Source organism: Anthonomus grandis, chromosome 17 (genome assembly GCF_022605725.1).
Source record: "Anthonomus grandis grandis chromosome 17, icAntGran1.3, whole genome shotgun sequence".
Lineage (NCBI taxonomy): Eukaryota > Metazoa > Arthropoda > Insecta > Coleoptera > Curculionidae > Anthonomus > Anthonomus grandis.
In genome coordinates this window covers 7,156,417-7,171,780 of record NC_065562.1, presented here as the reverse complement: position 1 = coordinate 7,171,780, position 15,364 = coordinate 7,156,417, and the positions used below count along the sequence as shown (strand labels likewise).

Here is a 15,364-nt window from a genome sequence, read left to right as displayed (position 1 = left end):
TTTTTTTGGTAGAAGATTGCACTAAGTTGAAATTGAAAATGTTTGAAATTTTCACCCCTTGTAAAGGAAGTTTATCGCTTTTTGTATTAAATATGAGGCATATTTAATACAAAAGCACTCATAGTCTGAAAATCCTCAGTCTGAGGTAACTGGACCGCGTAGTATATTTCTGTTACTAAGAGAGGTACTTCTCTTTTAGATTTTTTTTCTGGTTTCCAATTTTATGAAAATATGGTTTTGATATTTCTTGTTTATTTCTGGATTTTATTTTTACTGCTATAGCAACTTTTGGTATCTGCCTAGAGGCTCCATATCTTTTTCCAAACACCAGCTAAGTACGTAGAATTTGAATCAAATTGTTTTATTCAAACTTATTCTCTTACACTTACTTATTGACATATTTATTACACACGTCAAAATTGTCTAAGGGATAACAAAAAAAGCCGATTTATTTTTAGATTTTTTTTCAAGGTAAATTGCGTTAATTATTTGTTGGACATTTGCTTTAAAGTAAGAATTGGCACGAGCGTGAATAGGCATGCATCCTTTTTATTGATAAAGGTTTGGTTTACGTCCTGATTCGCGAGCCTCACTTGCAAGCCATTCAAGAAGTTGACGGGTCTCAAGTGTGGTGAAAAGGCGTGTTTCTAAATTTGCGATTACTTGTCTTTTAATACGTTTGTCCCTTAGACCATTTTGTTTTATATTGGTAGATAGAAGGGTTTTCTATCAAAGCAATTTAGTCTAATTACATAAAAATTTACAAGAGGTTCTTCAATATTACAGGTTATTGTTTCAGCTGTATATCACTTTTCATTTTCCTTTTTTTTTCTCGTAATTCTAATATTTTTAACTTGAGTAAAAGTTTAAACTTAATAAAAATTCGGTGACGTCCAGTAATTAAATCAAAATTTAAAAAATTTGTTTGCAACTGGGCTGTGATTTCAATATAAATTTTCTTGTCCATAGTTAGTTGTCAACAAAAATTATAAAATTAATACCATTTTACTGGACATAATATGTCTATATAATATAATATATCTAATATATGGAATCTAATATATGGGATCTATATAATATGTCTAATATATGGAATATTATTCCCCGTCATTATTTTACAAAATATAAATTTGTAAAATATAACTTTTTACAAACTTTACTGCTTATTTCAAAACCAGGTTGTAACTGACAAAGGCAAGCAGATTCTGGGATAATTTATAGATTTTTTCCATGCTTTTTAGTTTTGTATAAAGTATAAAGGTAATATGCAGATGACAGCAATGATCTGAGTGTGGGTGATAGCCTAGATACTCTTACAATGGTGACTAAAACGGTATATAGTGTTGTTTTATTAAAAGATACACTGAAAATCTTTTGAAACGCCTCTGATAGAGATTTATCTCCCCTCGATTTTTGTGGAAACACATTTAAATTGAAAAATTATGCCATCCAGTCTGAATCCTTTTACTTAAATGTAAAATTTCTATTTTGAATATAATTAAAATAATTTTTTATTAAGTATTATTAATGTTAGAAAATCAAATTGAATTAAAGACATAGTACTTTTTATATACAATGTGTTGCAATTATTCTATGGTTATACAATTTTCACTTTTATTTAAGCTTTTATTTCCAACAGGTTAAATATTACATGTTAATTTAAAAAATAATTAAACTAAACTTAGCCAAAACAAATAGAAAAAACTCCAACAACTATATATAAGTGAAAATTTAAGTTGTAAACACAATCAACCGCAATAACCACTAATCAAAGTCACGATAACATATTGATTAAAGCACCAACAATCGCATTTATTGAAGAAACACTTATGCCGCACAAATGAAAAACTTTATTTAATATATAGCACATTACATATAAAGGTGATTTTTAACAACATATTGGAGTGAGGCCTTGGTGAGAATGAGGTTTGTGGGTATTTAGTTTTAAGCCTAGTGACCAAGAAAAAAAATACAAAAGAGAAAGTATGGGACTGTTCATTAACCATTAAATAACCCATATAAGAACTTAATAAAGGTCAAAACCCCTTACAGGTTATCTCAAATCTATCTATAGGCAAAGGAGCACAACTGCGCTGAACAGGCTCAATCAAATGAATGTAGCACTAGTAAATTTGATCCACATGATGCAGTAATACTCCAATTTTAACCCAATTAATATTCCAATGAAAGGTGATATAGTCTATTTAAAATGAATTCGAACAGCAAAAAAACCAAATCACAATGAATAAGCGGCATCTTCTTTATAAAGCATAGGCGTGCAAAAAATAGAGAGCTATTATTTCTAAAAATATTTTAAAAATCCATTAATTGGTTATATTTATTAACATTTTAATTAAATTAAATTTTAATTATTTAAATCACTCTATTTTAGGATAGTTATTGCCTGTAATGTTACGCATGTTTTATTATTTAGCTAATATTTTATATACTTTTTTTAGTAGTTTTGTTATAACATATTGAACTTAAATTTGAACAGGTACCCTGTATAGATAAAAACTAGTTATATTCAGTAAAAGTAAGCGATGTATGGATAATGTAATTCAAATGATTTATACGAGAATTTATAAACTTATTATATTTATTATTATTTATTATACTTAGTAATTAAAATGTTTATAAAAAAAACTCATAATCACTGTTTGAGTTTTTTATATCTTCGGAACTGGAGTCCAAACTTGGATTTATAATAATGGGGTTAACATGAGGTAAAATACCATACTCATTCTCTTTTTCAATAACACTCCGAACACAATTCCTCCATATGTCTGTTTTATTAATTTCTTCTACAACTGCCCTTATAGTTTCTAATACGAAAGTATCGTTAGTTGGAGATTGATTATATTTTCTAATTCGGTCCTTTAAAGTAGCCCAAATAATCTCTATGGGATTAAAAATACAGTAGTACGGCGGTAGACGTAATACGGTGTGGCCATTTGCCTAGCAGAGTTTATCGATAACGTATTCTTTTTTAAAATTTTCATTTTTTATGGATTCTAATAAATTTTTTTTGTGGCTTTTTGTGGAATGCTCATATTTTTGCTTTTCATAAATTTAAAAATTTCATCGTTTTTTGTAGAATTATTTAGGATTTTTTAATGTAAACGCGAATGGTACGACGCGATGTCCATCACAATCACCGAGTTTTCAGGTAAATTGGGAATCAATTGCTCAGCAAACCATTTTTCAAATAGATTGGCTGCCCCGTCCTCATGGTAATCAGCCGACGAATCCTTTATATTTTTGGCCGACAACAACAACGCATTGGGGATGAAGCCGTTATCACCACCTGCGTGTAAAATTATAACACGTTTACCGCGAGAACTTGGTCCACTTAGTGAGCACTTTTTAGTGTCGTCCACCCAACCATACTTAACATCATGAGTATCATACCAAGTTTCATCTAGGTAAACCATGTTCCTGTTTAATTGACGGTATTCCTTTATTTTTTCTAAATATTCCTGTCGCCATGTTACAGTTCGAGGCGATTCCATAATAACCATCCTTTTATCTAACTTTTTATATTTAAATCCACATTCTACTAATACACAACGTAATGTAGCAAGACTTTTATATTTGTAGTCGGGATAATCCGTTAGTAGCTTTCTTTAAATGTCTTCTAATGATGGAACTTTGTTTTCACTATAAAATTGATAAATAGATCGACGAATAACTTTTTTGTCGCTATCATCAAATTTTCTAAGTTTTTTATCACATTTTTTTCGTTTTACAGAATGATCAATGACATTTCCTGCTTTTATCACACTGTAAACGGTGGTACGAGCCAGCTTAGTAAGCTCACAAATTCTTGTTAAAATTTGATTTTGTGAGGCTTCAGGCATTTCACTTTTCAACCAATTAAAAATATTTAATATTAGCCGCTGTGATTGAACATGTAGGTCTTTATTTAAAAATTCGTTATGTTCCGGCCTTCAGCTTCGTTATCTAACACATCAAAGGGTCTCCACAATGCCATCTTGAACGTATAATTTACGAAAATTAACGACACAAAAACGTATTTAGCAACAAAAACAGCAACACAGCAACAACAACAACAACAGCAAAACAGAACAAAAAACAGCTTTTAAGTACCTGGCAAACAGATATTGAAATATAAAATAATAGAAATTAGAAATAAAATATCATCCCCAGCCGCCCGCACATGTAAAACCACGGCCCGTCCAACAATCAAACCCTCGAGCTCGACTTCGCAGTCTTTTTCCTCGTCTGTTACACGATATTGCGCTCTCATCGGCGTGTCTCTCTCTGCCAAATAATTGATCGTTGAACGGTCCGGAGCCTGGTGATTCCGTGGCCAGACAGCCTAAAGTATACCAGGACGGCTTGCATATATTTTGTTTATTTTTTGTAGTACCTTGTGGATTCTTGACCGTTCCAATTTTAGCGCCGTTCGAATTCATTTTAAATAGACTATACCTTCAGCATCTGATCAGTAATTTGACCAAGTCTGCTCAAGATGGTGTTGTTAATAGAGTAGTTGTAAGTAATGAGTATTTTTGATGTCTATCTTCTTAAAACTTGAGGTACAGTCAGAATAAGACTACCATTAAAGAATTTTGATCTAAAGCACCCATATTACACAAACTGCCAGCTTCCAAGTAGGTACGAATGAAATAAATTAATTAGCCTGGATCAAAGGCTACAGCGATTCAATTTATTCAATAAAATATAGTAGTCAATCCTATCAAAAGCTTTTTGAAAATATATTTGTAACATCAAGCATTAATGGATTAGCAAAAATGACGGAACAAGATAAATTAATAATACAAGACAGACTATGAAAAAGCTTTTGGCATGGTCAAACAACACACTAGGTCGGTTTTAAAAATATATTCTCATTGTTTATTCTGAGGATGAAAAGTACAGTAAAAATTTTTTGAACGAGTAAAAGCATATATTTTACCTGCAGTTCTTTCCTTTCGAGCTTTATTCGAGATCTTTAGGGATTTTCTATAAATTGTCGACACTAGCGCTGTCCTAATTCTCATACCAACAATAAACATTCTATGAAAATATTGGGCTAAAAATAGAGTTTGAATAGTAGCGACAGCAAACATTAATACAGCGTAAAAGGGACCACGCCATGTGTAAATATTCCCCTCTCTATCTCTCAGGTAGGTAATGATTAAGCTAAAAGAATAAACAGTTTTTATGATTATTGACGTTTTTACATTTTAGAAATTGCACTTACCCTAATATCTGTGGACTGATAAACGTAAGCATATCTTGAAACAATTTTAAACTGGATCCAAATAGAAACATACCGCCGAAAGATTTGATTAATGCTGGCATCACCGAGGCTTCTTTTTTCTTACTTTGAACGAAGTCAATTTGTCCTGTGTCGCCTTTGAATTGGGCTCTAGCATGCACAGGTATTCTTTTAAAAAAAAAAAGATGTTACTAACAAAATATATAATATTTTAGGGGGTGTCTGTTTTAAGAGATATCACTATAGATATTTCGGAAACGAAGTAAGAGATACGATGTGCCAAATTTTCATTCGTTTCCGATATACACTGACAATTTTTAAAAATGTCTATAATTAATAACTAAAAAACTATAAATGGAATTTGAAACTATTATTTATGAATTTGTAATTACTTTAAAATTATGTACGACTCAAGTATTTTTTCCAACGGTTCGTACAAAAAAGAGCCCTCTAGTACTGTGGTCCAAATTCTTTCGGGAATACTTAAAAGAGAATAGAAATTTATTTAATATACAGTTGATCCAAAAACTATATCCAAACTTAAAATATTGGTAAATTAAGCTTAAATATAGAGAACTATAAGAGAATAAAAATTACACATTAGAAAAATATTTGCGTATATGTACAAATTATAATTACATAATTTTTAATTCAACTCCCAGAACCTATGTGTTTTATTTAAGGCCTAAACATTATCAATATGCTGAAAATTAAAGCAGCAAGTAAGCAAAAAGTATTTGTACAACTAAATAAATAATCGTTTGACAATTTTTTTTTAGTTGTTCTTCATTCACAGCTCGCTTGCTGGAAATAAAAATAGTTAAAACAATTCCGGTCGTAATAAATAATTTATCGTGCGAAAAAATGCAGTAACTTAATTTAATAACTTGAATTAACTACTGGCGTAACACCCTCAAATATTAGAAATGTTATTAAGAAAGCACGATTTCATGACAGAATAGCAAGAAAAAACCTCGGATTAGTAAAGTTAAGCAACAAAAAAGGTGAAAATTTGCTCAAGAGTAAGTAAGACTATTGACATCTAGAGAAAAGTTATTTTTGCTGACGAAAGCAAATATAACATTTTCGGTTCTGACGGACGCAAATATGTTTCGAAAATACCAGGTGACGGAATAAAATAGCGGTATTTAAAACCAACCATAAAGCATGGTGGTCAGATGATTTGGGGTTGTATGGCTGCTGGAGGAGTTAGAAATCTGCATTTTATCGACGGAACAATGGGCAGATTTGTGTATCGCGACATATTAACCCATTAGTGCATATAGTCCCCCATAAGGGACTCTCTAAAATATGGCAACCCTGCTTGTCGACTTGCAGGAAGAGACATTAAAATATTGTTTTTATTTACTTCGGTAGTCTGTTGACGAACTTTGAACGAGCTAGTCGTACTCCAGTGCCATATTGTATTTTAATTTGTATTAGGAAAACAGCATGGACCCTAGTTTATACACACGTTCCCCTTTCTCATTTTGTAAAAAAAACTAAAACACAAGCAGAAACCTCAACAAAGAAAAAAAAGCTTGGAAAATCAACTCAAATATTACGGAATTGGAATATCGAAGAGCCGTCTTTTATTATAAATTCCACGTGTGTCCCCGAGCAGCCACCAGCTGATATAGTGAATATTACTTCCCCACTAAAATTTTTTCAACTTTTTTTTGATGCAACGATGTGTGAACATATTGTTACCCAAACAAATCTGTATGCATCTCAAAAAAATTTAAATTTAAATCTATGTCATGACGAACAGTATGTTGTACTCGGTGCTTTAGCTCTTTCTGGGTATGCTAAATATCTAAACAAACGAATGTATTGGGGAGCTAATGATGATATTCCAAAAATATTAGCAGAAAGTATTCGCCTCAACCGTTTTGAGACAATATTACGGAATTTGCATATGAACGATAATTCCAAAATAGATAAGGATGATAGACTTTATAAGCTTCGACCGGTTATTGGGCGGCTAAATGAAAATTATAGGTAGTACGGAAGTCTTGCTGAAAAAACTAAGTATTGATGAGAGCATGACTCCTTATTATGGAAAACATTATGCGAAACAATTTATTAGGGGGAAGCCCATAAGATTTGGGTTCAAAAACTGGGCTCTTTGTACCAGCAATGGGTATCTTTTAGCTTTTGATATTTATATGGGCAAACAAAATAATTTAACTTATTCCGAGAATAAAGAATATGGAATAGGAGGCCACGTTTTCTTATCCCTAATTCAACAAGCTAAAATACCACCAAATGAAGGCTATCAATTTAACTTTGATAATTATTTTACTTCGTTAAAATTACTTAGTCGATTGTCTCAGGATGGTTACTGTGTCACAGGTACTTTACATGAAAATTGACTAGAAAATAGCCCACTCAGGTCAAAGCAAGAATGGAAAACTGAAAAAAGAAGAAAAGAGGCTCCTGTCATAAGTCTGCATGTCAAGATATTGTAGTTGTTCAATAGAAGGACAACAAAGTTGTAGCAGCTGCTTCAAATTTTGACGTATCTGCAAACAAAACAGCTCCACGCTACTGCAGAGAAGCTAATTCTAAGGTAAATGTTCCACAGCCAGGCATAATATATAATTATAATAGAGGGATGGGTGGGTTAAATAAATTAGACAACATGGTTGCCAACTATAGGACCCGAATAAGACAAAAAAAATGGTGGTGGCCAATTTTTGCCTATCTTTTTGATGTGTCCATAGTAAATGCGTGGCTACTTATGGGAATAATTCACCCTGAGCATCCAATAAGTTCTTCTTTAGTTATATTTCGAAGAAACATAGCCCTAGCTTTGCTGCATTCATATGGCGTAAAGTCTGTAAAAGGGAAATTAAGACCAACCTTACCGCTGGATGTTAGACTTGATAATATCAATCATTTGGTGGAATATTCTGAGACTGATAGGTGTGCATTTTGCAAAAAAAGGCAAATTTTGTTTGCGTAAAATGTAATGCGGGCTTACACCCCAAAATATGTTTCAAGGCTTATCACACTAAATAGACATATCAAAGAATACATTTTTTGTTGATTATCAGAATATTTTCAGAATTTTTATTTCGTTATTTTTAGCATAATGTCCCTCATAAGGGACTGTTCTTTTTTTCAAAGGTATACATTTCAAGTTTTTTTTCCACATTTGCCTGCTTATTTGAAGTACACTAAACAAATGTTTAATAAAAAACTTATGTGTTTCTTATGCATGAAGTAGGATGTTTCATGTATGGGTTAAGTATAAATCTTGAACAAAGTGCAGTGCATTTAGGACTTGAGATTATTGGTTCTAGCAAGATAATGATCCTAAACATTCGTCGAAACTGACTCAGGAATCGTTATTATATAACGTTCCTCATGTACTGAAAACTTCTCTTCCGTCACCGGACATCAATTCGATTGAACATCTTTGATATCATTTGGAGAAACAAATCCGAAAACACACAACTTCGAACAAACAACAATTGCGAGATGTTCTTTCTGAGGAATCTAATGTAATTCCTTTAGATGTTACCGAAAGTTTAGTTCTGTCGATGCCTTGTCGTCTCCAAAGCGTTATTAAAACAAAAATTTACGAATACTTTTTATTTTAATATTTTTCTAAAAACATTCCAATTATTTTTTTCCTCTAACAACATAAATAAATTATACTTGAAAATAAAAAGTTCTTTTATTATTAAACTTTATTACCATATAAAATCAAGATAACATTTATTGGTTTTGCTTTTTTTATAAAAAATATACATTTAAAATTAGGGTGTACAAATAACAAACTCTTTGGATTAACTATACATCTAAATTAAGAATCCAGGTACGTATATAAAAAAAATATAAATTATTATCAATATCTAAAAGAATAAAAATGAGATTATTAAGAAGCCCATTTTGTAGATGAGAAAATACTGTTGAATAATGAAAATACTGTTCTGCTATGATTGATAGTTTTCTAGTTTTTTATTAGATTAAATTTTAGGTATTTTTCAACATTTTCCCTTGTATATACTGTCTCTTGTATAAAAGTTCGAGGGTGACCATTCGGATTTCGGAATTCGACCAATTCGGAAAACCGTAACAGATACAAAGTTGTCGTTTAAATTCAGGCAAAGTTGTGTAATGTAAAATACCGTTTATACATCAAAATGATCTAGGGACAAAGGTAATAAAAGACAATGAAATAAAAATTTGGGAATTTATTTACAAAATATTGAAATTAAACATGTCTGAATTCAGATAAGATGAAAATCCTACAGTCTCCCTCCACTTATTTATTAAACATGATTCAGTATCTTAAAATTCCCGACATGTTTCGGACACAGTGGTGGTTAACACAGTAAGTTTTAAAATTTTTAAAAAAACAATAATAATAAATAGAGAAATTTTGATATGGAATCCAGCCCTGGGACGTATAACTGATACCAATTTTAAACTTTTTATCCCCTGATAATAAACACCACTGTGTCCCAAACATGTCGGGAATTTTAAGAAACAGAATCATGTTTAATAAATAAGTAGAGGAAGACTGCAGGATTTTCATTTCACCTTAATCTACGAATCCAATGTAAGTATTGACAATTTCTTCACTATATCTGAATTCATTTCGGAAAAACTCCTGAACATTAATTTATCCAAAAAAAAACAGAAAAAAGCAGAAAAGTTCATCCTAGTATACTGAGGGATTAAAAATGTATGACAATTTAAAGAAGTAAAATATCGAAAATTCAAAATACTAATTTAAGAAATACCCCTGTTGTTAAATTGTCATTTTTCTCATCATGTCATTTTTCTCAATTTGCAGCCAGTGCTCTTGCATACAGTCAAGCCATTGTTCTCTCGCTTGGAACACTATTACTTTATTTAAAATACCACGTTTCAACATATCCCAAACGTGCTCGGTAAGGGGATTGCGCAGGCTATGGAAACTCCTAAAATATTGTTCAGCTAATTGTTATCTATAAATGTATCAAGTTTAAGTTCTGTTGTTCTTGATGGACCAGTATATCGTTCTCTCACATCACCAGTCTCTTGAACAACACACTTTGGCACAAATCTCTGCTCTCTCAATCTCTCTGCTCTCGACTAAATTAAGAATTTTGAAAAAATCCGAATATTTCCGGGGATATCCAAAAAAAAAAAAACTAAAAATCCTTTGGGACAAATTATCTTCCGTCATCTTACTTACTCATAATCTAAAATTGATCATACGGCTTTTCGTCTTTTAGCAGCCATCAACAACTACTGATTTTTTTCCTACGGTTTTTAACAACGTCAGAAAAAAATAAAAACTTATATTGGGTTATATTGGGTTTTTAGGGCGTATATTGGGTTTTTACCGAATTCATTCAGCGATATTAGAAATTTAATAAGCATCAAATTACGCAACTTTCCCCAAATTCAAAACGACCTTTTACGGTTTCCTCGATCCCAATGGTCACCCTAGTATTTGGGTCAACTTGTATGTTGGGAACGAATTAAAAATGTAGCTTTATTGAGCACAAAAGCGCGTTTTTTTTAATTTAACTGACATCGTATCTCTTACTGATATAACCATAGCGGCTTCACTTAAAACCGACATCCTCAGATGTAACATAAATAATTCCCATTATGTTTTATAATGAGAAATAATCCCATAACTATATCTATACTTAAGTTATAGGGAAATATTTAGAGGAATTACCTTTCGCATTTACTAATAGTTCGCCTCCAATGTCTTTCAAATATCGGCACGATTTCCGCAGCGGAATCATCAGGATTTAAATCCCACAGATCGTCTTCTTCCAAGGGTTTTCTGAATCCTTTCCACGTCATACGATCGAACCATGCGAACAGTAAACGTGAGAGGAAGCTGGACTGCTGTTCTGGACATGGATGCTAAAAATAATAATTTTTTTTAAATTTTTAAATTACATACAGGATACATAATTTGTCAAAATGAAAAACATAATAAAAATGAAAAACTATATTTTAGAAAGACATTCAAAGTATAAGGCCTATAACATTTTTAATTTCATTTATATCTGTCTATATTAAGACTTTAAAACTTATCCTCTTCCTTAACCAGGAACATAAATATATGAAGCAAAAACATTTAAGGCCCTAAAACTACCTCTGCATATACTGAGATATTCCAACTTTCTAATAACTCAAACCCTTTTCGTCATAAAAAATATTCTTTGCAATTGACATTCCTTAAATAAAAAATAATGCTCTTAATATAATCCTAATACAGATTTAAAATTAGCACTACAATGTTTCTGAAGATGTTAGATGTTTTGATACTACGGTAGATATTTATAAAATAGTCAAATATAATCTTTCTTCACATTCACGAGAGAGTTGGTAAACGCAGTTCTTGGTGTCTAATAGGCATTCTGGTTTGGTCTTCGAAACTAAACCTCGCATGGATGTCTTCGAAGTGAAGGCAGTCTTGATGTTAAATTTTCTGGCAATTCTCCTGATTTTCTCCGAAGTTCCTTTGATGTACGGAAGTGTTAAAAATTCTGTATGATCCTCCAGTTACTGTGGTTTTTTTCTTTGTTGCCTCTGCTGTTTTCCTAATAGTTGTGTTTATTAGTTTGCTTGGATGCCCGTTCTGATGTAAGTCTTTGATGATGTTTTCTATTTCCTTGCAACATTCTTGTGTCATTTTGTGACTTCCCTACAAGATTTAAATGATTCCCAGCTTTGTTAAACCAGGATTATTGGAATTGTAGTATAGGTATTATTCTGTGTGTGTTGGTTTGCGATAGACTGATGCCCTTAGATGGCCATTGTTGTGCAATTGTTGTCCAATGCTGACTCAGTTTACGACTGCATGGTGAACTTGATGCTGGTGCCTAATGTTATTTAATGTGCTCCAGAAAGTTTGCTAGCTCTGTATCGCTTGTGTCACAAATAATAAATGTGTCATCAATACATCAAAGCCATACCTTGGGTTTGGATTGAGCTGTCCTGCTGAAGAGCGTGCTCTTCGAATTTATGTATATGTTGACTACCACTAGAGACAACGACGAGCCTATTGGAAGTCCTTCGACCTGGGCATAAAAAATCTTTGAATTGAAAGTAGGAATTACCCAGACAAATTTCCAAAAGGTCCATCACTTCCTCCAGTGGCACTCCAGTGCATTCTGCAAGTGTTGCGTTATATCTGAGTCTTTCCAGTATACTTTTAAGGGATTCTCTGATGGGCTCATTTGAATAAATGCTCTCAACATCAAAAATAGCTCTCAGTTGGTCTAACTTTGGTGGCCTGAAGGAGTTTCCTACAAAAAGTCCGTGTTTCCTTGTAGTGGTTGGCTGATGCTCAACATGAATTTGGCAAGTTTCGATGTTGGCGAATCCCTGGGACTAGTGATAGATCGTGAAGACATCCCTTCTTTTGGTATTTTAGAAAGCTCGTGGAAATTTGGTGGCTTGCTTTGATATGGTGTGATTTTGATCCGCAATGCATTAGAGAGATAAGCAGATTATTTTTTAAGAGCCCTGTTCTTCTCCTTCTAAATTCTTCTTTATATTCTTCTGCGCCACCTGGAGAAGAGTTACGTGTTAATTCTAATAAAATTTCCCGAACCGCGTTTACGTTGATTGGTCAGTATTTAACAGAGTGTAAGTCATCTTTTATAACGTAAATTTATTTGTTTAACTGAGTACCAATGTTCTCAACAACCTGTGAAAAATGTAAATTATTCACACAAGTTATCAACTATTTCTTTTTGTTTTTTAATAATTTTCCCGTTTATATTTGAAAATTCAATATGAGTGTTGTTAGATTTATAATTAAAAAAGCTGTTTATTTATTTCCATTTTTTTTTATCTATATACTAGTGCGATCCTATTCTTTTCGAAACTCATCATCTTACAATAAATTGTTCGGATTAGTTCACTTAACTAAGAAACGATAATATACTAGCATGCCTTATATTTTGACTAAATATTTACACAAAATGTTTACAAATTCATCCCTCAGAGTGTAGTCAGTTCCTATCTATAGATATTCGTTTTTGATAGTTGTTGTTCCTTACCAATTGGTCCAGAGTACTTCTTATCTCATAGCAAAATTCGTCGATTCTACCTGAGGTAGACTCCATAGAAGTGATAACATCCCGAACCGATGGCTTTGATGAGATCGCAAAATTGATAATACCTTTGCTTAATACCTTTTCCTCAGAATTGCACAGGGTTCTCTCGTATACGGTGATTACAGTTTTTTAGTTCGAGGAGAATGGATCTGTCTTGCTTGTGTGTGAAGTTTTCAGTTTTTGAAACGTTGACTAATGTTTAGTTTCAAAATTCTCCTCAACTTTTGGCAGGTATAGTCAATCTTGGCAAATATTGGCTTATATTCTTCATCTAGAGTAAGTTCTTCAATTTCCTGGTATTTCACTGTCATTTGCCAGCAATGCCTTCCTCCAATGATGGTATCCAAGTTGGGATCGCAGCAGCTTTTTACTGGTACGTGCTACTGCTCTTCCTTTATGGATTCTTGATTTTTCTAGGCCTCTGAAGCTGTCAGTTCTCTCGAACTCTTGCGACCTCCCCTACTGAGGCAGGACACATTGAAAAACGCTATAGTAAAACCTTAATGTTTGCAGATGATGTACAGTTTTTAGTTGTGAGTTGGGTTGGGTTTTTTTGAGAGGTGTGTGAAGATTAAAATGACCTTGAATATAAGTTCATAGGACATATCGCTCCGTTTATAGAAGAACGTCATAACCCAAAAATTAATATTTGTCAAAATAGCGGTTTAAAGATTAATGATTTTTTTACTCTTTTGTAACAATTTAACCTTGCAGACAAATTAAATGCTTTTATTGTGATTTTAGACCTCAATATTTTTTTTTTTAACTTTATCGTCATATATCATATTGTGACTTTGTTTAAGAAAAATATTTAAACTTTTTTAATATTGTGACGCTGAAATAAATTTGAAATAAAAAACAATCTTTGTCTTTTTTTGTATTAAGGAAGTACAAAACTTGTAATAAGGATACAAACAGTAAATAGCACTTATTATAGGTTATTGTAAAAATCTGCATAACATGATGGAATGCCTGCATCATTTACTAAATCTTGAAGATCTGACCGCTTACGTTCAGTAATTTTTATTTTAGACTTGTATGCAGATTCAAGAGTCTGTGATATTTTTACCCTCAAACTGCTTTGATCGTCATTTCCGAAATTTCTTCCTGAAAATACGACGTTTTATAAAAAAACTGTAAGTGGATCATTTTTTTTCAATTTTAAGAATTCTGATGTCGCTTAATTTATTCTGTCCAACGAAATTTCTTATCCTTCCATTTAAATGTTTTAAATCAAAAAAATCCTTAAAACTTAGCTTTTTTACTTGAAAAGGCTCACCACTTTTTTTTGCAGTTCGAATTAAAGTTATGTACTCGTTAGGTAAATATATTGGGCTTGATTTTAAGTAGCGCTTTACTTGCCGTTCTATTACGGAATGTGCACAATCCTCCTCATTTGCAGTCTCTCTTGCGAATTAAGTAAGAACTGTGGTTCTACCGCATAACCGATCAGTAATCTGATGAAGTGTATGTAGGTTTTGTAGTCACCAGACGAGAGATCCTATACTCTTAAACACCATAATAATACACTTGTTAACGGGTAACAATACTTTATTGTACCAATCGTACAAGAAAACAGCTACATAGCTTAGACACGTGGAAGTCAACGACTTTTACAACCAGTCTCTGTCACGACTCAGGTGCAACCTAATCCGCCATAATGGATCGAATACATCCTGACAATTGACAGCCTCCACTCCACTCTCGGAGTGAGTGAGAGGGCGATACAAGTCCCCACACACTCCCCTCCTAGTGTGAACGTTACAATTCAACAAAGTAACAAACATTATATAATATGCAAAGATTAATAAAATTATGCATTAGCAACATTAGAATAACACAAAGTTACAAACACTATAATATGCAAAGATTAATAAAATTATATATTTGAAAATCTCACTTGCTTTTTACGAGCGTAAGTTTTTAAAACCTTTTCAACCATTGGTACTGGCAAATCGCCAGGACCGTCCAAGTCGTGGGTTCCAGCCAAACTGGATGAGGTGACTGGCGAATTGCCAGCACCATT

At 32.4% G+C, this 15,364-nt stretch overlaps 1 protein-coding gene across 3 annotated transcripts in view; it reads right to left on the bottom strand.

Annotated features, from left to right (window-relative positions):
- LOC126746629 (multidrug resistance-associated protein 1) overlaps positions 1 to 15,364 on the bottom strand; it is a 169,699-nt gene that overhangs the window by 102,017 nt on the left and 52,318 nt on the right. For all 3 annotated transcript variants that reach the window (XM_050454959.1, XM_050454958.1, XM_050454960.1), the window contains exons 4-6: positions 10,938 to 11,131; positions 5,231 to 5,416; positions 4,943 to 5,169 (exon numbers count right to left, since the gene is read on the bottom strand). In XM_050454959.1, the coding sequence (XP_050310916.1) occupies positions 4,943 to 5,169; positions 5,231 to 5,416; positions 10,938 to 11,131 (607 nt within the window). The remainder of the gene's footprint in view (positions 1 to 4,942; positions 5,170 to 5,230; positions 5,417 to 10,937; positions 11,132 to 15,364) is intronic.